Source organism: Phytophthora ramorum, assembly GCF_020800215.1.
Source record: "Phytophthora ramorum isolate Pr-102 chromosome Unknown Phyram_PR-102_s0002, whole genome shotgun sequence".
Lineage (NCBI taxonomy): Eukaryota > Oomycota > Peronosporomycetes > Peronosporales > Peronosporaceae > Phytophthora > Phytophthora ramorum.
In genome coordinates, this window is record NW_027150648.1 from 5,052,343 (window position 1) to 5,076,901 (window position 24,559).

Consider the following 24,559-nt stretch of genomic DNA (forward strand, 5'->3'; position numbering starts at 1 on the left):
GACTGCGCTGTCCTCTGGTCAGAGGAATGAGTCGGCGACATCGAGGCGGCGCTGCATACACAACTTGCGCTATGAATAAATGAATCTCCGAGAGCCCTTGAAAGGCAGGACGAGGCTTCGAGGTGTCAGCGTGCGCCACTGAAAGCCGAAGCGAGCGTCAATCTCGGCCGGTAAGTGCAGACTTTCCGACGTTTCGACCGTCTCGACAAGTTTGTTCGTGGTCGATGACATTCGTGAAACCTCAGTGAGCACATTCGTTCGCGTCGGCGGTGGCTAATGCTTTGAAATGGCTACCCAACTGCGGCCACCGAGACGTGCGTACGACTCGATCTTGTGGTTGCCACGACATGGCTAACACAGCATTTCGCGGGCAACAAGTTGATTCCTGCCGCGACTCGAACAAAGCTCCCGCTGGCCACAGACCTGGCAAATGAGCCCCATCCGGTCACTAGAATCAGGCGCTGGTCAGCTTCACTGGAGACTTTCGGCCTTCTGTCTTCAAATTCGAGGCGCTATCTGGACTGCCACTAGCAACGGACCCATCAAAAGCGAGCTGCAGGCCGCAATAACTAGTGCCGAGCGCTTCATCTTCGACGTCTATGTCGATACGTTCGCCTTTACCAAGCGCCCGGTGACCGACTGCATATTGCGGGACGGAGCGGCCGATCCAGCTCGGCTCGGTGTATGTGGCCCAGAGTCTCCACATATGTGTTGTCAACTGCGCGGCCTGTCCCAATGTCTTTGTCCTCGCCTCGCTTCGGAGGTCGCCGCCAGTCATTCCTCGATTCTCCTCATGGCGGCCATTGCAGCAGCACGAGCTTCGACCAACTTGTCAGTCGACACCACTGCACCCGCTGTCATGATGCTGAGCTCTCCGACGTCAACTAAATGCAACACCGACAAGGCGACACACCCGAGTCGAGCGGTGGGCGTCTGGTCTAGTGACGAGCACGACCGCTTCCTCGAAGCGCTCAAGAAGTACCCCCAGGGACCCTGGAAAGCCATCACTGAGTACGTCGGCACTCGCTCGGTCCGCCAGGTGCAGACCCACGCACAGAAATACCAGGAAAAAGTGTCTCGCCGACTTCACGGCATGCAGACCGGCAAGGCCATCCGTCTGCGTCGCGAGCACCGTATCGACCACGACGTTTTGGCGCTGCACACACTCATCAGTTTGCCGCCTGAGCTGCGTAACAAACACGTGCGCCGTAGTCCCCACCACCAGGTGAAGCACATGCCCGTTGTAGCACCACCTTCAGTTGCGATACCGCCCATGGCTGTCGTGGGACCTCCTGCGGTGGTCAAAGCACGCCCAACACTTACCCCAGTTGAGCTGGACGACAAGAATTTTTGTCCCATCATGGACAGCGATGGAGCTTCACCTTGCTCGGTCACATCTTCCTTCCTCTTTGACGACTCGGTGTTCGCTCTCATGGACGTGGACGACCTACCGACGTTGAGCGAGTCGCTCGACTTCTTCATTGAGAATTTGTGCTAATGCCAGGGATGTGCGAGCGTCTATTTGTTCGTAAGCTTAGCACCAAACTTCTCCCGGCACGCGCGCTCGGGGTTCGCTGGCGGGCGAATATTTATCTTGATGTACAGACGTAGGTCCTTCATTTCATTTCGTGAAAAGTTGCATACAGATATTCTACTCTCAAATAATTCGTTGGCTTGCGTTGCCTGCTGCGTGGTCCGCTGTGCACAAGCTGGCACATGACTACTTCAACTCCTTTTCTGAGCCCTTGGTCGTGGTATGTATGAAGTAATCCAAAAATTCAAGACTAAGCTTATGCTTTCCAGCAACGTGTTCCCTTGATCGGACACACTGATCTTGTACATGCGTCGTGCCTGCCCATGCATATCCTAGGAACAGTCGTTCCCATCGACGGGATGACCCAGTCGTTGCAGCAGCGAGGCCACGCTCTTGCGCCGAGGATATCTACCCTGCGCTCGTGGTACTGTCCACGGGTGGTGGAAGCAGGCTGATAAGCTCTTCAGCTTTACCGGCGCTGCCACCTCCAAGACACTGAAGGGGCAGGGGCGCAAGGAGATGTTTCCTGCCGTCCCTGCACTCGTCACCTTCATGAAGGACAAGCGTCGAGAGGAGAAAGTGCGTACATTGAACTCAATTTTGCTATTTTTCAGTTTTACTAAGTGTTTTTTTGTATGGTAGGCGCTTACGACTCGAGGAATGATGGAGTATATGTGGCAGATTGACGCAGCGTGGATTGATAACTACATGGTGGGCAAGAAGAGCGGGCTCTTGGCGTTGCAGCGCCTGGTCCAACGGCTCGCTATTCGGTAAAGTTTAAGTTTTGTGTAATTTTATCATTTTTGTGTACATTTGTATGAAAATGATGTATTTAGACATGGATTTACACCCCAGAAACCCCAGACTGCCAAGAAAAGCACTGCGGACCTCGAGCAGACACGCGCAGAGTTTGCGATAGAGTTCTGGGGAAAGTATGAAGCGTACGGTCCCGGGGGCATGCTCAATGTTGATGAAACAGCCATCAACTTTGACATGCCCCCCGCAAGGATTTGGGCGGGCAGAGGACGGCGAGATCCTGCGAGGATTGCCAACGCGTCCAAACACGCAGGCCGTATGACGGCAGTGCTCACAGTTCGGGCGGGCGGTAAGCTTTCGAGCAGCTATTGGTATTTTTCCAGCCATGCACTGTACTAAATGAGTTTTTACTTGCAATTTGTTAGGAAAAAAGCTGCCGATTCTGTTTATCGCACGAGGAAAACCGGGTGGCCGCATTGAAGCCACCGAGTTTGACGACTACCCGGAAGGTCACTTTTACACCGTCCAAGAAAGCGCCTGGATGGACGCTGCTTGCTGGCGTTTCTACGTTGAAAGATTGCTCAAGTACGAAGTGGACGGACCCGCTGTCCTCATCCTAGACAACTTTGAGTGTCACGTTTCTGAAGAAGGACAGCGGGTCACCAGTACAGTACATGCACTGCTGCTACAAGTAATCTTACATGTATCTCGCAATGAAACTTAGAAGGATCTCCGTTTGCCGAACACTCAAATCAAATACCATCGGCTCGGCGCAGGTATCGATGATAAGCTTACTCTGGTGACGAACGGCATGTACCACCAGCACCTATGCGGCTAACAGCGGGTGTTTACATTCCAGGGATTAATGCCTCAGCTAGAGTGATTGAGTGTTGCACTCTTTTTAACGTTATTGTATAGTTTGAGTTCCAGTTGTTGCCATCAGGGAACGCGATATCGTGTGCTTACTGCTCTTCACGTGCGCAGGTTTATCTGAGGCACTTTGGAGTTTCGCTTCACCCAAAGTCGAGCTATGGTATTGAGGACGTTGAAGTGCATGGGTGGCTCATTTTGAAAGCAGAGTGCAACATATTAGATAGAGTACATGTACAATAGCATTATACTTCACCTAGAGATACATGTAGTGACAGTAGCAAGCACAAATACACAGGTGGAATTCGTTATCTTGTGGCTTACACCGAAGAGCGAAGCTACGGTGCAAGGGATTCAACCATAATCATCACCATCCGATCGATCTGCGATTTGGTCATTCGTGGCTGTGGGCCACAGCCTGTAGCCAGCGGCGCTGGCCCAGCCCTTCTTATCATTCGGTTGCAGCCCCTCAGTGCAATGTGCCTCAACGCCACGTTGGGGTTGGCAAAGTCGGTCAACCTAAAAGTCCGGGAGCGAAATAACAGCATTCCACCTTAATACTAGCGAGTAAGATAAATATGTGCTTAACTAGTAGTCGGCTACAATTCATCCAACTAGAGCACTCGCGGCTGGCCGACTTCGCCACGATGCTGCAGGACACCTCCGTCGTCACCGGGTTGAACACGTGCCTTCGGTGAGAGCTGTCCCATCTCGCGTACACTCCATTGGAAGATACACGCTACGTTATCCTCGAGGTCCCGTTACGTCGACGGCATACGGCTGTCCATGGTATAGCCGAGAGTCACGTTGTATTTCTCAGAGGCGCGGGCTCTTTCCAGGACTAGGGCGGTGAGAACTTGATCCCTCACTTTTCAATTTCCACACTGCGCTCCGCACGCAGTACACCCTGGCTAGAAGCCCCGTCCAGTCAGCACCATGGTCAAGTCTTGGCTGGCCGCAGCCTACTCAGTGGCAGCGTTGGTATCAGCTGTAGCCGCCGGTGATGTGAATTCCTACGACGCTCAAGCCCAAGCCATCGTCGACAGCTTCTCCGCGGCGGAGGTGCTGGGCGAGATGACACAGCTCACGCTCAGCACCGTCATGAACGACACCACCCGCGAGTTGAATGAGACCGCCGTGCGCTCGTTCGCCCGGCAGCACGTCGGGTCGTACCTCAACACGTTTTTCGACGAACCCGAGAACGGAACCTACGGCTACAACGCGACCGTGTTCCGCTCCATCATCCAGCGCATCCAGGAGATCACGATGGAGGAGAACGGAGGCCACCCCGTCATCTACGGCATTGACTCCGTCCACGGTGCCAACTACGTGGACGGATCTGTGCTGTTTCCGCAGCAGATCAACAGCGGCGCGAGTTTCAACCCCGACCTCGTCCACGAGGTGGGCCGCATCACTGCTCGTGACACTGGGGCCGCTGGAATCCCGTGGATCTTCGGGCCTATCCTCGACATCTCGCAGAACTCGCTCTGGTCTCGCACCTACGAGACGTTCGGCGAAGATCCGCACTTGTCCTCCGTCATGGGCGCCGCTCTTGTCCGCGGCCTCCAGAGCCACAACCAGACCGCTGCCTGCATCAAGCATTTCATCGGCTATTCCAAGACACCCAGTGGCCACGATAGAGACAACGTCATCATGGGCGACTTCGACCTGCTCAACTACTTCCTGCCCCCGTTCAAGGCTGCGATGGAAGCCGGCGCGCTGTCCACCATGGAGAACTACATCTCTTTGAACGGCGACCCCGTGGTCTCTAGCTCCAGAATCCTTAACGACCTTCTACGATCGGACCTGTCCTTCAACGGGGTCCTGCTGTCCGACTGGAATGAAATTTACAACCTCCACGACTTCCACCGCGTCTCCAGCACCCGCGAGGAGGCCGTGGCCACGTCTCTCAAGCAGACGTCGATCGACATGAGTATGGTGGCGACGGACACGGATTTCATTGAGTACGGTCTCAACATGCTCAAGGAGAACCCGGACCAGGAAGCTCGACTGCGCGAGTCTGCTAAACGCGTCGTCAAACTGAAGCTTCAGCTTGGACTATACGACAACCCGGTGCCTGGCAAGGAGAACGTGGCGATGGTGGGTAACGACAAGGACAAGGAGACTGCGCTGGAGATGGCGCGTGAGTCCATCGTGTTGCTGCAAAACAAGAACGACACCTTGCCACTACCAAAGACCGCTTCCGTCTTCCTCACAGGCCACTCGGCAGACAACGTGGGGTACCAGTGCGGTGGCTGGACCTTCATCTGGCAGGGCTACTCCGGTAACGACATGTTTAACAACGGCATTTCGATTCGCAAGGGCCTGGAGAACCTTGTCGGCAACGACTCCTTCACGTACTTTAACGGTCTGCTCGCGAACGGGTCGATTTCGGATGCTGCTCTTGCAAAGGCTGTCGAGCTTGCCGGCCAACACGAGTACACGATCGCAGCCATTGGTGAGTCGCAGTACACGGAGAAGCCCGGTGACATCGACGACCCTGCACTTCCTGAAGGCCAGGAGAAGTTCATCGAAGCACTCGCTGCCACGGGCACCAAGGTGATCGTGGTGCTTATTGAGGGCCGCCCGCGTCTTCTTGGCTCGATCCCCGACCACGCCGTCGCCATCATCGACGGAATGCTGCCGTGTGAACTCGGTGGCCAAGCCATCGCAGAGATCATCTACGGAGACGTGAACCCGAGCGGCAAGCTGCCCATCACGTACCCGAAGGACCCGGCCAACATCGCCATCCCGTACAACCACCGCGTGACCACGCGGTGCATGTGGGACAACTGCTGGATGCAATGGGACTTCGGCGCCGGCCTCAGCTACACGAAGTTCAACTACTCGTCCGTGACGCTAGACAAGACGACCATCACCAACGCGGACGACACGCTGACCGCCACGGTGACCGTCACGAACGTCGGCTCGCGCACGGGCAAGGAGACGGTCATGCTGTTCCTGATCCAGCCGTTCCGCAAGATTTCGGTGCCGGAGATGAAGATGCTCAAGAAGTTCAAAAAGATCGAGCTGCAGGCGGGCGAGTCCACGGACGTGTCGTTCTCACTGTCGGCGGAGGACTGGGGCGTGTACGAGCCGCAAATCGGCAGCGGACTGAAGAGAATCGTCGAGGACAGCAACTACGTGGTGGCCATCAAACCGAACACGTGGTGCAATGTGTACGACAACATCACGAATCCGCTGTGCGCGGAGTTCGCCATCGACACGAGCAGCGGCGCCGGCACCGTCAACGTCGGTGTGCAGCTTTAAAGAGAGACGTCCGTCCGTCTACTTGGTGCATTCAACAAAATACAAATGATGAATTCTTGAGCCAAGGTCGTTTTTGAGCAATTCGACAAGTCTTGGCTCCACTCTTGTTGGCACTTCGTTCGTTGGTGCTGGCGAACGAAATACATGTAGAGCGGTGACGGAGGTAGAGCGAGGGAATACATTGTGTCAACAAAACATATCAAACGCTTTACAATTCGGTAACCTTACGCGTTGGAGACAACTAACCTTCATGCTACGGTAGGCTTTCCTTGGGTCACTTTACCTGACTTGATAATGGAAAATTCGTCGTGAACTGTACCAGTAGCGCTCTCAATCATCGTCAGAGTGAGATTCGTCGGAGTCACCGACAGCCGTGTAGTGCTGTAGTGCGTGTTGTCCATCAACACGAGCCAGTCTGGCGACGGTGGGCTCTTGTACTGATACAACCCCTCAGGGCCCCCAGCAGACCCGGAAATGACGTATACGGGCGCTTGCGGGTTTTCGTACGTCTTGTTATCGCTAGAAACTCCATCCATGATCGCGCTGCTATTCGCTGTCGGGAAGTGGCGTTCGTAAGCGTGAACATGACCCTGCAGTACCAGGTCCACATTGTACTTGATGAAGAGCTCCTCGAAAGCCTTCTGTACGTTCAACGCCTCATAGTCGTTATTGGGAACGCCGGCCGCATCGCATGATCGGATCGTATACATCGGGCGATGCATTCCCACGACGAGCCAAGGGACAACGTCACGGTTGGCATCCGCAGCCTTCAGATCTTCTTCCAGCCACGTCAATTGATCTCCGAAATCGCCGTACTTTCGGTTGGTGAGGTAGGCGTTGCTTGGAGCGTTCGTGTAGTCTGTCTCGGCAGAGAGGGTTGTGAAGTGAACGGTGGCGTATTCGTATGAATACCACATATTCAGCACGCCTCCGCTCTCGGGCGAAGGCATCCTGAAGCGCGAGTTGAATGCCGAGTAGTTTCCCAGCTGATCCTTCTTGCTCGTGGAGAGAAGGCAGGTAGGTGAGTGGCATTCTGCATCATGATTCCCTACCATGACCATGTAGGCCATATGCCTCATGACATTGGTCATCGAGTTCATGAACTTGTTGTACACTTGCTCGTAGTAGAAGCCGAAGACGTTTTTGGCCGTGAGGAACGCGTTGTCTGCATACGCCACGTCTCCAACGTGATAGACAAAATCCACATCACCCACAAGGCTGTTCACGTACTTGTTGCTCGCGACCGAGTTTTCTTCGGCACCCAGGTCACCATACACAGCGACTGTAAACGGGCTCTTGTCACCACTAGCGCGTGCCGTCGTGAAGGAGCTGACACCACTCTGGAAAAGCTTGTTGTCAGCGTTCCCGACCTTGTAAAAGTACTCTTTGTTGGGCTTGAGTCCGCTCACAACAGCGTGGTAGCTGTACAGTTCGTAGTCCTTGTCCTTGTAGTACGATTTCGTCTCAATCTTGGCGCTGCTCACCACCTTAAGCTTGGTTTCGCTGCGGCCCAGCCACAGCGTCGGGTCACTATCAAGAGCGAATGTCGTCCAGGAAATGGTCATACCCGTGCCTGCTTGTTCGCCAGCGAACGCCAAGTGGAATTGCTGCGGCACCTTCGTGGAGTTGCTTGTGTCGCTCACTCGACAGGCTGCTGAAGGCGTGAGATCACCGAACTGGTATTGGAGCGCGCATGATTCCTCTGGCGTACAGCTCAACGAAGACCACTCGTACACACATTTGGCGTCGTCCACAGCGCTGCCTGAGGCTGCCGAGTTGACACCGTCGCTGAAAAAGTGCTTAACCGTGTTCAAGAAACTATCGGGCCTGGCTGAGACCACCGAGCACAAGGCAGCGGTGACCACCGCGCGGACTACTCGCATTTTGTTGAAGCTTCAGGTGGTGGCTAGGACGCAAAACGCAGAGTGCTATACTCACGCCAATGATAATAAGGATGACAGGTGCAATGCACCGCGCGTGTTGCTGTTATAGGTATATTACTCATAAAATAGGCGAGCGCACCATCCCGAACGTCATCCCTCGACGCCACAACGAACGCGTACTGCATTATATTACCTATATTGAAATTTTCAACTCAAGTTTGAGAAGAATCTTGGTTTTCTTTCAAACGTGTTCACGTGTTCAAATTCGTCATGACGAGCGGAGTACTTGTATCCATTATCAGACGCTTAGATTTAATCCATGTAGTGCCTAAGGAAGCCACGCTCGAAAGGAAGGAGCTTATTCATGGGACAATGTCCACTAGCACCGGATGGGGACTAGGACGGGGTGAAATGAAAATTTAAAAAGACCAACAGAGGAGGAGGAGCGTACCCACAATAAACCCGCGTGGGGTGTCCGCAAAGCAGGACGGATCGGTATTTGCAAAGGTAGACCCAGCAACGAGCTCCTAGCGAACTGAGCATTGTGAGAGTTCCCCCCCCCCCCCGCAGGAGCGCAGCCGTGATAAGGGATGATGACATCCGTCCTCACCATATCCCAAGATAAACCAGCCAGGTATACAAATTTCAAGAGTAGCTACTGTCGAATGCTGGTGGTGCAAATTCTGACTACGGCAACACAGAGTTCCCCGGAGAACACTGTATGTATCCTCAATATCCTCTGTCCAACGTGAAGCAAAAGGCATCTGGAAATGAAGCACAGGGAAGGACGAGGACTCAAGGCAAGATTCCTTTTCGGTGAGGTACTTGGTTATGTTTTCGATCATTAGTTCCGGATCAAGGCTGCATCGGCGACAGCTTCATTTACTGAATCAGAATTACGCACACGATGGCACAGATTCGTGACGATGGCTCCACAAAGTAAACGACGAAGTGCATGTACTTACTTAAACAGTCTGGGTGGTTTCCTCCTTAATAATCGAGAACTCGTCGTAAATCGTGCCGGTGGCTGCCTCAATCAAGGTGACCGTCAAGTTCGTCGGGGTGACGGAAAGTGTTGTGATACCGTAGTGCTCGTAGTCCAGCAGTGCGAGCCACTTTGGTTTGGGGGGGTTCTTGAACTGGTACAACCCTTCCGAGTTGCCTGCGATGCCTGCGATAATGTGCACAGGCGCCTGCGGGTTTGTGTACGTCTTGCCGTCCTTAGAGACGCCGTCCATAATCGCAGTGCTGTTCGCCGTCGGATAATGGCGCTCGTACGCGTGCACGTGTCCCTGGTACACGAGATCCACCTTGTACTTGAGGAGGAGCTTTTCGAAGCCTTTCTGGACGTTCAGCGACTCGTAGTCGTTGTTGGGCACGCCGTCGGCGTCGCACGAACGCAGAGTGTAGAGAGGACGGTGCATGGCAACAACAATCCACGGCACATTCGCGCGGTTGGCATGAGCAGCCTTCAAATCGGCCTCAAGCCACGCGAGCTGGTTGCCGAAGTTGCCGTATGTCCGCTTGGTGTAGTACGCATTGCTCGGCGCGTTCGGAAAGTCCGTCTCGGAGGAGATGGTCGTAAAGTGCACCGATCCGAACTCGAACGAGTACCACATGTTGAGCGTGCCGCCGCTTTCGGGCGAGGGCATCCGGAAGCGAGCATTGAAGGCAGAGTAGTTTCCGAGTTGATCTTTCTTGCTGTCAGACAGCAGACACGTCGGTGAATGGCACTCGGCCTCGTGGTTTCCGACCACAACCATGTACGCCACTTGACGCATGACGGTGGTCAGCGAGTTCATGAACTTGTTGAAAACCTCTTCGTAGAAGAAGCCGAAAACGGTCGTGGACCTCAGGAAGTCGTTGTCGGCGTACGAGATGTCTCCCAAATGGTAGATGAAGTCGACTTTGCCCCCCAAGGCGTTCACGTATTTGTTGGCCGCCACCGAGTTGGCCTCAGTGCCCATGTCTCCGTACACAGCCACAGTAAACGGGCTTTCATCCCCACTGGAAAGCGCCGTCTTGAACGAGCCCACCGCGCTCTGGAACTTCTTGTCCGTTGGGCTACCCACTTTGTAGAAGTACTCTGTGTTGGGCTCGAGTCCAGAGACAACAGCGTGGTAGTTGTACAGCTCGTAGTCTTTATCCTTGTAGTACGACTTGGTCTCAATCTTGGCGTCCTTCACGTGAGCCACGTTGGCTTCACTGGTGCCGATCCACACAGCGGGGGCCTTCTCCAGAGCAAACGTAGTCCATGAAATCGCCATGCCCGTGCCCGCCTCCTTTCCAGCGTAAGCCAAATGGAATTGCTGGGGTGTCAACGTGTGGTCGCCAGAGTCGGTCACGCGGCAGGCCTGGGACGGCGTGACATCGCCGAATTGGTACTGCAGGGAACATTTGTCCTCGGGTGTGCAGCTCAATGAAGACCATTTATACACACAAGTCCGGTCGTCCGTGTTGGTCTGGTTGGCCTGGCTGGCCTGGTCGGCAGCACTGCCGGAATCGGTGGCATCGTCGTCGCTGAAAAAGTTCTTGATCAAGGAGAAGCCCATTCCGCTGGCGACGGAGCACATGGTACTCGCGACCACCGCGAGCTTGATTGCTACGTGAGACCGCATCGTGTGTCGTCTAGCTGGCAAAAGTGCGAATGTTCAGCGGCAAACGATGGTTGATTGCCGGCGAAATCCCATCTAAGAACTTGATCCCCGCAACTTCCACGGACGCCGCTCTTCGGGCCATCTCGCGTTAGAAATGCAAAGCGCGCGGGCCAACAGGATGGTGTGTGTTGAATCGGGGGAGTGCTGCTCAAGCAGCAGATACTTTGCCCGAGTAATTTTGATGGTGGACTGACTCTTTGCTGTTCGCAAACGGACGACTCCACGCCGGCTGGGGTCAACGAAGGCTGAAGCTATCGGACCAATTTGTGTCGGAATAATCTCCTGCGACCTGCTGGGCCCCAGCAGGCCCAATTTTCCCAGCCTGGGGAACTTGGCGCGAGGAATTCCTCTGCTTTCAGCCCACAAATTGTCGAGAATCTTGGTGGATAGACCGTTAGAACAACACCCGATGATTTCAATGTCCGCGTAGATAAATTTCAGCGTAATCAAGCAGAGCTCCTTTTGCTTGCATCGTCCCTTGAAGCGCCGGCGACAACACCGGGGCCTTGTGCACCGCAATACGCAGTGACCAGCGCCAACGCCGCTGCAAGTTGGGAGAGGGGTCAGTTGCCGGTAACCAGTAAGGGGAGTTGTCGTTGCCCTGTTGCCCAGAAGCGGGCTGTACTAAATACGTGTAGCTTGACCGGTCTGAAAACGCCGGTGCATGTTGACGTTCGGATGAGGGACAGACAAGTTGCAACCTGTAGGTAAACCTATAAATGTCGGTCGCAAGCAGAGAACTCAGCGTTGCAGATTGGTCATGTGGAAACAGCAACCAGAGCGGTCAAGTTTGGCCAGTAATACAGCCGGCTGGATTTCTCGATTTCTCGATTCTCAATCCAAGCGCACTTCATTCTTGGTAGGACTTTGTAAGTTTTTGTCTTTACTTCAAGCTCGTCACAATGCAGCAATGTTACGACAAGATCAAGGATCATCTACGTGTATCATGAAGCGGTGTGCCCTGTACATGTTTAAGAGCTCGGTTGCACTGGTATGCGAGCGAACCTCCAAAGCTTAGCTGGATTTGCTCGTTTTCGTTTTTCAGTGAGGTACATTGATGTCACTTAGCTGTGCTATGTCTAGCTGGCACTATCCGCTGAGGTGGTGCGGTTGCACTTTGCATTGGCGGTCGGATAGTAATTTTCTGCAACCAGGGAAATCTGCAAGTTCGAAGTCTTCATTCTTTTTGAGATGCCTGTCGCTGGTCTTTTACGATAGTAAACTTATCGCAGACGGCGCCGGTGGCACTCTCGACCGTCGTAAGGGTGAGATTCGTCGGAGTGACTGATAGCATAGTTATAGCGTAGTGCTCGTTATCCATCACCACATGCCATTTCGGAGACTCGGGGTGCTTGTACTTGTAGAGCCCTTCGGGGCCTCCAGCAGAACCAGAAATGACGTACACGGGCGCCTTCGGATTCGTGTATGTTGCATCGTCTTCGGAGACGCCATCCATAACGGCGCTGCCGTTCGCCGTCGGATATTGACGCTCGTAAGCGTGAACGTGGGCCTGAAACACCAAGTCCACCTTGTACTTGATGAAAAGCTTCTCGAACGCTTCTTGTACATCCAGAGCGATATACGAATTGTCGGGCCTACCGTCTGCATCGCACGAGCGAATCGTGTACATCGGGCGATGCATTCCAACGATGATCCACGGGACCTGGTCGCGGTTCGCATGAGCAGCCTTCAGGTCTTCTTCTAGCCACGCCAATTGATCACCAAAGCCACCGTACATTCGGTGCGTGTGATAGGCGTTGCTGGGAGCATTCGGGTAGTCCGTCTCCGTCGAAATGCTAGTCAAATGCACCGACGCGTACTCAAACGAGTACCACATATTCAGCACACCTCCGCTCTCGTTGGAAGGCATCCGGAAGCGAGCGTTGTACGCCGAGTAGTTACCGAGCTGATCCAGCTTAGTATCCGACAGAAGGCAGGACGGAGAATGGCACTCCGCTTCGTGATTGCCCACGAGCACCATGTACGCCATCTGCCGCATCACGTTGGTCATCGAGTTCATGAACTTGTTGTACACTTGCTCGTAGAAGAATCCGAACGCGGTCTTGGCTGAGAGAAACGCGTCATCCGCATAGGACACATCGCCGAGGTGATAGATGAAGTCCACCTTGCCTACGAGGCTGTTCACGTACTTGTTAGTTTCCACTGCGTGGGCATCAGCGCCCATGTCACCGTACACAGCGATCGTGAACGGAGAATCATCGCCACTTTTGCGAGCCGTCGTGAACGAGCTCACTGCGCTCTGAAACTTCGTGTGGGACGCGCTTCCAACCTTGTAAAAGTACTCCTTGTTGGGCTTCAGACCACCCACAATTGCATGGTAGCTGTACAGCGCGTAGTCTTTTTCCTTGTAGTACGACCTCGTCTCAATATCTGCGCTTCTCACTTGAACAACGTTGCCCTCGCTCTTCCCGATCCAAACTGCCGGGTCCTCCTCCAGCGCGAAAGTCGTCCAGGAAATCGTCATCCCCGTTCCAGCTTCTTTGCCAGCAAACGCCAAGTGGAATTGTTGAGGAACCTTGGCCGAATCACTCGTGCCCTTAACTCGGCACGCCTCTGACGGCGTAACATCGCCGAAATGATACTGGATGGCGCATGCGTCTTCGGGTTTGCAGCTTAGAGAAGCCCACTCGTACACACAAGAGCTGTCGTCCACCGCGCTACCGCTTCCCGAAGTTTCACCCTGCGAAGACTGAGAGCTGTCGCCGTGATGAAAGATACTTTTCACTTTATCCAAAATGCCGCTTGACTTTCCTGAGGTCACGGAACACAAAAAGCTACCGACCACGGCGACTCGCTTTACGAAGTAGACGCGCATCGTCCGGAAGGTTTAAGCCGATCAAGTGTCGGTCACAGCTCTTAAACTGAAATGGCATGCCGCTGGCTTAGGCAGCAGATGCCTCCATTGTATCCACCATCCCGAGATTGAGTGCACGAAGTTCCCTGCGTCATCGTGAGCCGGGAGCATCGGAGCCAACGCTTAAACTGTGCAACAGAAGCGTTGGGCAGGAGAAAAATGACGAGCTCGAACAGCGCGAAGCAGAGACGAGCGCGCTGTAAACATTCAAATCGGAGGCGTGGAGGATACTTTGGCACAGCACTGGATGTCTGCGTTTGTGCGACTGGCCATTAGTCGCCGCGGTTGTGCAAGTAGGGTGTCGAAGATGGAGCTTTGCTGCGCTATTGGCCTTGCACCACTAAGGACTTTTGTGATCTCGCCTGCAGTGATGATACATTTCTGAGACTTCAGACAGACAAACTCGAGAGTTCAAGGTCAATGGCTGTGACGCTCTGATCTGACCATCATGGTCACGTGGCCGACTAGGACTGCGCTGTCTTCCTGGTCCGATCCAGTTCGCTCTTCGAGCACTTCTTTACCTTCGTGAACTGTTGAGCTATTGAGATCTCGCTGATATTCACGGCAATGCGACGCAGCAAGCGTTTCCCCAATGTAGTCGCCCCAAGAATAGTGAACTTGACTCGAGTCACAGCGTGAATGACGTCCGAGGCGTTGCTGGGACGCGAGGCACGTTGATCAAGGAGGTCCCTTTTTCACGAGAGAGTGTTGTTCATGCAGTACCAGACGAGCTACCCGTACGCCACGACCTCGCAGCACTATGGAGCAAGCTCTCACCCGCGCGAAGAGCAGAGACGTCGACAACAAGAGTACTCGCAAGCCCTGGCACAGCAAGTAGCTCAACGAGATCAGCAGAAGCAACGCGAGCGTGAAAAGGACCACCAGCACGGACGAAACAGCTTCCAAAGCCAGCCCCCGTTCGAGCAGAGTCGCCACGAAGCTTTTGAACCAGAACGAGGGATTTTCGATGGATTGGGTCGTAATAACCAGAATCCGCGAACCAACTTCGCGCGTGGGCAACCGCAACTCCATCATCACCTACCGGGTGGGCCAGAGTCAGCAAACTATCCACATGCTAGTGAGTTTCCACCAGGGATACCTCACTTCGAGCAGCCGCAGCAGAGCTTCCATCAACCTCCTGTCGATACTCAAAGCTTTCAGAGTGGCTTTAGGAATTCTGCGAGTCACCATCAACCAGTGCCGCAACAGAGCTGGCAGCAACAACCAGCTCATGAATCGTCTGGACCTAACGTTCAAACTGGTTGGCCTTCACAGCAGAACTCGATGTCGCAGGCGAGAACCAGTCAATTTTGGCCCGGCCAAACCATTGCCGAGCAAGCTGCACCACCAGGTTTTGGAGGCTACGGTTCGCCGCAGCGGGCAGCTCAGCAGCAAGGATATCCCCAAGCTGAGCCGACTCATAACGGAGGACGGCGTCAGCGAACTGACATTCACGACGGAAGTCGGGGCGACTCGGAAGAGGCTGACAGGTTTCGACGAAAGCTGCAACAGCAGCAGGAAATGCAGCTCGCGCTGGAGCGGCAAATCGAGGAAAAGCGACAGCAGAAGCTAGAAGCTAAGCGACGTCAGGAAGAAGAAGACCGACGGGAGATGGAACGCTTCGAGGAGGATAAGCGTCGACAACGCGCCGAGGAAGAGCGGCTTCAGGAAGAAAAGCGGCGGAAGGCTGAAATCGAGCAGCAGAAAGCTCAGCAGGCTGCAGCTGCCGTGGCGGCGGCAAACGAGCAGGCCAAGCTTCAGCAGCAACAGAAACTACACGCTCAGATCAGTCAACCTCAGCTTCAGCATCCCCAACATGGTCAGCCACTCCAACACCAACATTTCCCAGCACAGCCGCAACCGCAGCAACCAGAGCGCTTCTCAAACCCGCCATCGCCCAGCAACCTGAAAAACCCGTTCACCAACTCGCGTGCTCATCTTTTTCAAGACCCACCACCACAGCGAGGCCCGATGGCCCCAGAAAATCACTTTGGGTATTCAAACCAGAACGCGTCGCCAATGCGAGCGGGTCCTCAGGGCTTTGGTCAAATTTTCCCGCAGGAAAACGCTGCGGTAGGCCGTTTGCTAGACCCGACTGAGCTCCGCAGGCAGTACGATGACATGCGGGAGGAGCTTCGAAGACAAAAGCAGCTCGTGGACGAGCTTCGCCAAGCGCAAGTACAAATCCAACAGCAGCAACAGCAGCTCTCGCCTGCGGGAACAGAAAGCGGGAGTATCCCCACACTGATGGACTTGGAGAAGCTCCGAAACGAACTGCGTGGTGAACTCGACTACCGCGAACAGATCCACCGACAAGAGATCGACTCGCTCAAGCGGGAGCAACAGCACGAGCGATCTCCAGCGCACTCACCCCACCGCTATCCTGGCGTGAAAAACTCGTTGGATCTTCCAATTCGAGCCTTGTCCAACAACGTTGAGCACGTTTCACCGCACCCAGCGACTACTACAACCGGCTTTGAGATACGACAGCAGCGTCAGTCTCCCGTCAAAGCCGGAAGACATTCGCAGAGTTTCGAGCGCTTGCCTCGCCTGCCAGAAACGCCACTTGACGAAAGTCTGATGTCGCTGCATGGCGAAAGCAAGTTTGTGTATTTTGACGGACGAGTAAGTGAACCTGGTGCAGCGAGAAACGGTGTTGTGAGTCAAGCTACGAATGGATCAAAAGAGGAGGGTGCAAGTGACGATCTGGATGAACAGAGTGAGTCGGTCAAAGTGGAAGCACCCAAAGTCCAAAGGAGTTTGGGCCGCTCTCCAACCAAGCAACATGGCGTCAAGCAGTCTGTGTCTCCATCTCCCACTAGAAAGAGGGTCAATCTTAAAGACGTTGGCACCGATACGGTGGACGAGTCTCACGATTTTGTCGTGACAGACATTCCTCCCTCTCCACCGCACAAGCAACAGCAGCACTTGATCTCTTCGCCAACTTGTCAACCGAACAGAGCTGCAGCGAGTAGCCACCGATACTCGCAGATACCCTCGGTATTGTCCTCGCCTTCACCTCGGAAAAAGTCTGGCAAGTGGCGTCTTGAATCAATGGGCGCCAACGACGCCAGCGACAGCGACGATGACTTGGACGCCAGTCTCGACGGCGAACAACTTGAAGCACTTTTCCAACGCAATGTGCGGAGGCACGAAATCCTCCTCGGCTTTCAGACCAAAGTTCAGGCTCAAGTCCAGGACTCAAATCAACAGGAAGGTGCAGGAGCTCCTCATGCCAAACTGGCGTGGGCGGAGCTGCGCCAACAGCTTGAGAGCAACAGACTCGCACCGACGAGAGCCCAACGACGGAAGCTCAGCACCACAAGCACCGACTCCAACAACTCGAGTCTTGGACACGAGAACAATGGAGAAGACGAAGCTGCTCTGGTGGCGTCTTCACAATGGATGCCGTCGTCTCTCTTCCTCCCAACAGAACACACTCGTACTCGAAACAAATAAATGCCAGGTCATTCTGGTTTTTGATTGACACTTAAACCGCGAGGCCGCTACGTCTATCAACCCTTCATGCACGAAAGTGATTCTCTCTCACTTGGTGCTCAACGACATCGCCTTCTCTCAGCTAACACAAAATTGCTCAGCTTACCACCAGTGGAAGAACGACTGCCACGACTGACGCTGGCCCTGCTGCTGGTTGTCATCACTGTCTTCGTTCCGGTTGTTGCCGGTGTTGGCCGTGGTGCTGGCAGGAGTGGCCGTGGTGCTGACAGGAGTGGCCGTGGTCGAGGCCGGAGTCGTCGTTGAAGTGCTAGTGCTGCTCTCAGTAGCAGTCGGAGCCTCAGTAACAACCGGGGCCTCCGTCACAGGAGCCACCGTGGCGGCGTTCTCGCTCCCAGTGGTGGAAACAGTGCCGCTCGTGAACGGAGCCGAACCCGTCGAAGCAGAGCTGGAAAGGCTCGAAACAGCCGAGCTCGAGGTCGAACCGGAGGTGGAAGCGACAGTCGCCTCCGAGGCCGAGGCAGCCGTCGAACCGGAAGCAGAAGCGGATGCAGAGGAACCGGCCGAACCGGCAGACTCCGCGCCCGACGACGAACCCGAGCAGGCCACTGACTTCTCCAGAAGCATGGTTACGTCAGCGTAGCTCAGACCGATGCTGGTCACGGTGCTAGCAGCAGGCTTGGCCTTCGGGAACCAAATGAAGTCCGGGTGGTCGTCGTCCGAGTCGTAAACCCACTCGCCGCCGATGATGGCTCCAGCGTCGTCCATCTCGAGCAGGTAGTAGTAGTAAGCACCCGTCGTGTACGAGTCCACCTTGCCCGAGGACACCAGAGGGCCATCCGTGTACGTCTCGAAGATCCACGAGAGACGAGTCTTGACGTACACGATGCTCTTAGCAGCAGCGTTCCAAGGGTACTCCTCCAGGCCGTAGAAGGTCTGGGCAGCATCCTCCAGAGACATGGCAGTCTGCTCGTACACCTTGAAACCACGCACGGGCTGGTTCCACACCTCCGAACCGGCTGTGACATCCGCGATGAAGGTCGCGTTCAGGTTGCCGAGCAGGTTCGCAGCGGCGATGTGGAAGTAGGCAGGGTTCAGGTCACGGTACGAGTCGCTCGAGTGACGGCCGTACTCATCGGTCGTGTCGGTGCCGCCGTTGTAGCGGGTGCCCGTGAACACCGTCGAGACGGTGGCGCCGTCGTAGATGTCCGACAGCAGAGCCTTGAGGTCCATGGGCTGGAACGTGACGCCGTTGTGCGTCACGGCGCACTGGGGCTCATCCTCCAGCATAGCGGCGGGCGTCCAGGCGTGGCAGATTCCGTACCACGTCGGGATGCAGTAGCCCGAGCTCTTGTCGGCTCGGATGGCGCACGAGCTGCCGTCCGTGAGACTGGAGCAGTCGCTGTCCGAGGAGCAGACCGTGTGGCTGCTCATGGAGTCGATACCGTTGTCGGCCGAGACCTTGTCCATGAAGTCCGTCACATCGAGACCGAAAGCCGTGGCGTACTTCTCGGCCGCGCTCGGCTCCCCGGAGCTCCAGACGACGTTGATGCTGTCCTGGTACGTGGGCCAGTACGGACCAGGCCACGGGGACGGCGTGTGCACACCCAAAGTAGGGAGGTTGGCCAGCGTCGTCTCCATCGACGTGCCGAAGTAGGTCTCGAGCTTGGCGATGTCCGTGTTGGTGTTGGCCTCGAGATGGCGCTTCTTCTCCAGCTTCTCCTGCAGCCTGCGGCCGGACATGGGGGCGTGGCGCAGCTTGCGGCTGCTCTGGTCATCCCAGCCCGTGGCGCAGTTGGGCTCCTCGTCCGAGACACCGCCAACGTCGCTCGACGTGGTGGCGGCAGGAGCGTCCGTCGTCGTGGTTGTCGTACCCGTCTTGGACGGCGAGGTGGGCGTGGTGGTCGACTCGGTCGTAGTTGGAGCAGAGGTGGTTGCGGTTCCGGTTTTGGTGGTCGTGGAAGTGGACGTCGAGGTGGACGTTTGCGACACGGTCGTGCCGGTCTTGGTCTGCGAGGACGTGGTAGTGCCCGAGGAGGACGAGGTGGAGGACGTCTGCGTGGAGGTGTTCTGCGTCGAAGACGTCGACGTGGACGTCGACGTGGTCGTCGTGTACGCGTCCTGGTCAGCGCCCGTAGACGGGGTGGACTCTTGCACGATGGTGGTGCCCACCTTGGTGGACACAGCCTCGGTCGGGGCCGACGTCATGTTGGCCAGCAGCTCCGTGTAGGTCACCGTGGCCGTCGAGATGGTGGTGATGTTGGGCAGCGTCGGGTCCACCTCGACCGTGATGGCGCAGTCGGCGTCCGCGACCTTGCCGCCGCGGGCCGGGAACTTGTTGCTGATCTCGTCCGTCGTGTTGGCCGTGGTCACGGGGTCGTAGTAGAGCGACGAGGCCGCCGCCTGCTGCGTCTGCAAGGCCACGAGGGCCACGGCCGCCGGGATGAGGTAGCGGCGCGGCGTGTACACCATGCTGGCGTCAGTCCTGAGAGAGAAGAGCTAAACCGCGGGGTAATTTCCTCGCCAGCGAGAAAATTGGGGAATGCCGTCGACATCCTCTGCTGCTACGTGAGACCGGCGCACGCTCGTCTTGGCAGTCGACCGCGAAAGAGCGGGCTACGCACCGTTGGACGAGTGGCCCAGCTGCTGGCAGGGGGCGCATGGGATATGCACGCTACGCCACACAGATGCTTGGCTCGCCTTTTCCGTCTGAATCGCGATCCGCCGCCTTACGGCCAGGGTGTTTGCAGCGCGAAGATCAAGGTGGTGGAGGCTTGGGCCACGGCGGCGCTGGTATCTCCATTGGAGACGGCAGCAGCTCGAGCTTGGATCCGCGGCGGAGGAATTACATACATTGTATTAGGTTCGTCGCTGTCGATCGATGATGCTATCGGCATCGGGAAGCCCGACGTAGCGTCGTGAAAAGGCGCCCTCAATCATCGAGTCGATGGCCATCACGACAAAAGACTGAACAGTATTGTAGAGACGACCGCCGCCATTTGAAGGAGGCGGTGAGTGGATTCTCATCGCCGCGTTGTGGCCGTGCGTGTCACCACCGTTCGACCTGGTCTACGTTGGAGGCTGCAACTTGCATCTCGTTTCGGTGCTGTGGGTAAGCTTACAGTTAGACTGGCGGGTGCGCCCCCCTCAGAGCGTTGTCCAGTACAGTGCACTCTCTGCTGCTGGGGCAGGGCGGTGGATTTCGTCGCCATTTGTCCTCGCACGACGTTGCCATCCTGACAGAGCGAAGGAGAGAGAGAGACGCAAGCCCCTGCTGTCGTGGCTCCTCTTGTGGAGCCGCAGATGGCCGTCTCAATAAGACTTTGCTGCCAGCTCGATCCGGGAGAGAGCTTCCGCATGCCGGACAGCGCTCAATACATGTACATGTAGATGACTGCGGACTGTGCGCAAAGCTTTCGCCTACAGGATCAAAAGATGGCGGCAATTGACTTGAGGTCGCAGTGTAAAGGCCAAAGCAGTCTTGCTGCCAACGTCGACACCTTTGTCGGGAGCGGAGCTGCAATCGAACGATGCCGCACCGCAATGCTGCGAACGCCAAAATCCACATCACCCGCACATCAAAAAAGAGGATGGCTGCAGCTCTGTTTTCCAATAAACCAGCAGCCGTTCCTGGCAGATCACGACGCTGGCCGCCCCCACGCAGGATTCCACTCAATTCTCGTTGGGCTTGTGGCCGCGCCGGCACCTCGGCCAGGAAAGTGTGGGGAAAATATTCGCACGCATCGAAGTTGGCGCCACTCGTCGCAATGGAGATGCCCGGTTCAACCTCAGTCCACCCTCGGATCCTTGAAGACGTGCACCGGATTAAAAGGTAACGTCCGCCATGGGCGATCTGAGACTGACTACCGTTCATCCGTCGTCGACAGCGAGAGCACATGTACAGCTCGCTCGCATGCGGTCGAGAGGCTGAGATCAATCTCGGCACAGTGTAAACTCAGCAATATTCAGGCTAGAATGTCGAAATGGCAGTTTGTTGAGCTGGGTACTTTAAATGTAGAGTCAAGAGCGGCCGTTGCCTTCATTCACCACTGCTAGTAGTCTATTTAACTTGCTAGAGAGCATTTCCCAAAAAGGTGGATTTGATTGAGAGGACTGGCTCGGTTATCATACCACTACGCATTCAAGTGATTCTCTCTCACTTTCATCACTTCGTCTCTGAGTAAGCTGTCGGTCCGCGTTGGACGCATGCTCAGCTTACCACCAGTGGAAGAACGACTGCCACGACTGACGCGGGTGCTGCGCGTGTTCGAACTGCTGCTGGTACTGCTGTTGCTGGTTGTGGTGGTCGTTGTCGTCATTGTTGTGCTCGACCTGCGGCGGGGTACCGGTGGCAATCGTCGAAGCTGGAGTCGCCGTCGTCACACCAGGTGCGTTGTTCAAGGTCGTAGCAGCAGGGGTCTCCGTGGCTCCGTTTCCGCCGGTGCTGGAACCAGTCGTCGAAGTGGCAGGCGCCTCCGTAGCGGCACCCGTCGAACCGGTCGAGGTCGAGGCTGATCCCGCCACGCTCGAGGTCGAGCTCGTAGCTGAGCCCGAGGTCGATGCAGCCGTGGAAGCAGAGGTCGAAGCGGCAGTCGACGCAGACGCCGAAGCGGAAGCAGAGGCCAACGAGCCAGCTGAGCCAACCGAGCCCGAGGCCGAAGCGGAGTCCGAACAGGCCACCGACTGCTCCAGCAGCATGCTCACATCAGCGTAGCTCAGACCAATGCTGGTCACCGTGTCAGCCGCGGGTTTGGCCTTGGCGAACCACAGGAAGTCCGGGTGGTCGCTGTCCGAGTTGTACACCCACTCGCCGCCAACAATCTCACCGGCGTCGTCCAGCTCCAACAGGTAGTAGTAGTACGCACCCGTAGTGAACTTGTCAATCTGGCCTGAAGACACCAGACCGCCGTCCGTGTACGTCTCAACGATCCACGAGAGACGCGACTTCACGTACACGATGCTCTTGGCGGCGGCGTTCCAAGGGTACTCCTCCAGACCGTAGAAGGTCTGAGCGGCCTCCTCGAGCGTCATGGCAGTCTGCTCGTACACCTTGAAACCACGCACGGGCTGGTTCCACACCTCCGAACCGGCCGTCACGTCAACAACGAACGAAGCCTTCAGCTTGCCGAGAATGTTAGCAGCGGCAATGTGGAAGTAGGCGGGGTTCAGGTCGCGGTACGCGGCGTTGGTGTGGCGGCCGTACTCGTCGGCAGCTTCGTCGCCGCCGTTGTAACGAGCACCCGTAAACACCGTCGAGACGCTGGCGCCGTCGTAGACGTCAGAGATCAGGGCCTTGATGTCCATCGGCTGGAAAGTCACGCCGTTGTGGGTCACCGGGCAGTTGGGCTCGGCCTCAGTGATGGCGGCCGGAGCCCAGGCGTGGCAGATGCCGAACCATCCCGGGATGCAGTAGCCCGAGCTAGCACCAGCACGAATCGCGCACTGGCTGCCGTCAGTCAGTGACGCGCAGTCGTTCTGCGTGGTGCATTTCTTGCGAGAGCTCTGCGAGTCAACACCGTTGTCCTTGGACACCTTGTTCATGAAGTCCGTCACATCGAGGCCAAAGGCCGTGGCGTACTTCTCGGCAGGGCTCGCCTGGCCTTGGCTCCACTCGACGTTGATGCTGTCCTGGTAGGTGGGCCAGTACGGTCCAGCCCACGGAGCAGGCGTGAACACACCCTGGGTAGGCAGGTCCTTCAGGGTCATCTCCATCTTGGTGCCGAAGTAGGCCTCGAGCTTGGCGATGTCCTTGTTCGTGAGGGTCTCAAGCTGGCGCTTGGACTGCAGCTTCTCGTCGAGACCAGACACATCGCTGTCGCGCAGCTTGCGGGCGGGCTTGGTCTCCTCCTCCCAGCCAGTGCGCAGTCCTTGGGCGCCGCACCCTTCACAATCGGGGTAGTCGACGTCGTAGTGGTCGTGCCGGTCTTGCCCGGAGCGGTCGGGGAGGCAGGCGTCACGCCTGCCTTTGTGGCAGGCACGGTTCCGTCGTGGAGGCAGTCGTCACGCCTGCCTTCGTGGCAGGCACGGTCTCCGTCGTGGAGCCCTGCGTGGTCGACGGCGAAGTCGCGTACGCGTCCTGGTCGGCATCAACGACGGGAGTCTCCTCCGACAGAACAACCGTGCCAACCTTGGTGGACACCGGCTCCGTCGGGCCGTGGTCAGGTTGGCCAGCAGGTCCGGGTAGGTCACGGGCACCGTCGAGATGGTGGTGATGTCGGGCAGCGTCGGGTCCACTTCAACCGTGATGGCACAGTCCTGGTCGGCCACATTGGCACCGAAAGCAGGGAACTTGCTGGAGATCTCGTCCGTCGTGCCGGACGTCGTCTCAGGGACGTAGTACAGCGACGCGCCAGCGGCCTGCTGGATCTGCAAGGCCACGAGGCCGACAGCGGCGGAGACGAGGTAGGTGCGGGGCGAGTAGACCATGGTTGTACAGAGTGTTAATCCAGAGATCCGGATGGGTAGCGCGTCAACCTGGGATGGAGGAAGGCTGTGTAATCTTCTCGACACCGAGAAAATTGGGGAATGGACTCTTGCTGTCGGCCAGCTTGCTTGCAACGTTGATCGTCGCGTGTGTCAAGGCACGGCCAACGCGGGGATATCCATGTAACGTACGATTTGTAGCAAGAGGGTTCGCACGAAGCAACGCTGGGCTCTCGTAAAGGAAGACTTCCAGGATGGTGTGGGCCGGCTTTGCCTCTTGCTGTCCGCACGCCACTTCATTAGGCATGGTCTCTTGTCGCAAGATTAAAAAATAATATGCTGTGCGTCGTGCAAAAAGCGTTCCCCGTCGTGAGTAACCTGCGAACGACGTACATGTAGGGGCTTGGCATCTTCTCCGTGTGCAAGCTCTCTGCAGTCCAGCCGGCAGGCTCCTGATGTTTCGGTGACTGTGTTTTGAACCTACGCGGCAAACGAGGAGACCGCGTTGAGGTCCAAGCGTTCGCAGCGTTTTCCTCCGGATCAAAGCTCCAACGAGCAAGCACCGCTGCATCGTACAGTTCGGTGGGCCCGCTTTCGTTTTTTGGTGTCGCCTGGCGGGTCACTTATCCTTCCACCCGGCGTCGACAAGCCGGTCGACTATCACCCGTGCACCGCATCTAGCCGGCCTCGCACGGTTGAAACGCACGTGAAATTGCACTGTCGAGGAAATCCAACGCGAATTCATGCAGTGCTCCCTATTGCAGTGTGAGCCGCACGCTTCTCCTACCTGTCGACGACAAGTTGTGGTAACGTTATCCAAATCTTTAATCGGCAA

General features: G+C 56.2%; 7 protein-coding genes across 7 annotated transcripts; 3 read left to right on the top strand and 4 right to left on the bottom strand.

Moving 5' to 3' along the window:
* Positions 1-430: 430 nt before the first annotated feature.
* Positions 431-1,498, top strand: KRP23_2967 (Protein REVEILLE 7; the record flags this gene model as incomplete). Its single annotated transcript, XM_067887761.1, has 1 exon — positions 431-1,498. One exon carries the CDS (start codon positions 431-433, stop codon positions 1,496-1,498), a length of 1,068 nt encoding a protein of 355 aa, XP_067750325.1.
* A 2,598-nt stretch (positions 1,499-4,096) lies between these two features.
* On the top strand, positions 4,097-6,430 carry KRP23_2968 (Lysosomal beta glucosidase; the record flags this gene model as incomplete). Its single annotated transcript, XM_067887762.1, has 1 exon — positions 4,097-6,430. One exon carries the CDS (start codon positions 4,097-4,099, stop codon positions 6,428-6,430), a length of 2,334 nt encoding a protein of 777 aa, XP_067750326.1.
* Positions 6,431-6,678: 248 nt separating this feature from the next.
* On the bottom strand, positions 6,679-8,313 carry KRP23_2969 (Acid phosphatase; the record flags this gene model as incomplete). Its single annotated transcript, XM_067887765.1, has 1 exon — positions 6,679-8,313. One exon carries the CDS (start codon positions 8,311-8,313, stop codon positions 6,679-6,681), a length of 1,635 nt encoding a protein of 544 aa, XP_067750327.1.
* Positions 8,314-9,278: 965 nt separating this feature from the next.
* KRP23_2970 (Acid phosphatase) lies at positions 9,279-10,886 on the bottom strand (the record flags this gene model as incomplete). The annotated part of the gene is made up of 1 exon (XM_067887766.1): positions 9,279-10,886. The coding sequence occupies one exon, from the start codon at positions 10,884-10,886 to the stop codon at positions 9,279-9,281; it is 1,608 nt and encodes a 535-aa protein (XP_067750328.1).
* Positions 10,887-12,147: 1,261 nt separating this feature from the next.
* KRP23_2971 (Acid phosphatase) lies at positions 12,148-13,806 on the bottom strand (the record flags this gene model as incomplete). Its single annotated transcript, XM_067887767.1, has 1 exon — positions 12,148-13,806. One exon carries the CDS (start codon positions 13,804-13,806, stop codon positions 12,148-12,150), a length of 1,659 nt encoding a protein of 552 aa, XP_067750329.1.
* A 1,323-nt stretch (positions 13,807-15,129) lies between these two features.
* On the top strand, positions 15,130-17,304 carry KRP23_2972 (Reticulocyte-binding protein 2-like protein a; the record flags this gene model as incomplete). The annotated part of the gene is made up of 1 exon (XM_067887768.1): positions 15,130-17,304. The coding sequence occupies one exon, from the start codon at positions 15,130-15,132 to the stop codon at positions 17,302-17,304; it is 2,175 nt and encodes a 724-aa protein (XP_067750330.1).
* Positions 17,305-17,445: 141 nt separating this feature from the next.
* KRP23_2973 (uncharacterized protein) lies at positions 17,446-19,773 on the bottom strand (the record flags this gene model as incomplete). Its single annotated transcript, XM_067887769.1, has 2 exons — positions 17,446-17,909; positions 18,882-19,773. 2 exons carry the CDS (start codon positions 19,771-19,773, stop codon positions 17,446-17,448), a joined length of 1,356 nt encoding a protein of 451 aa, XP_067750331.1.
* Between the last annotated feature and the right edge of the window lie 4,786 nt (positions 19,774-24,559).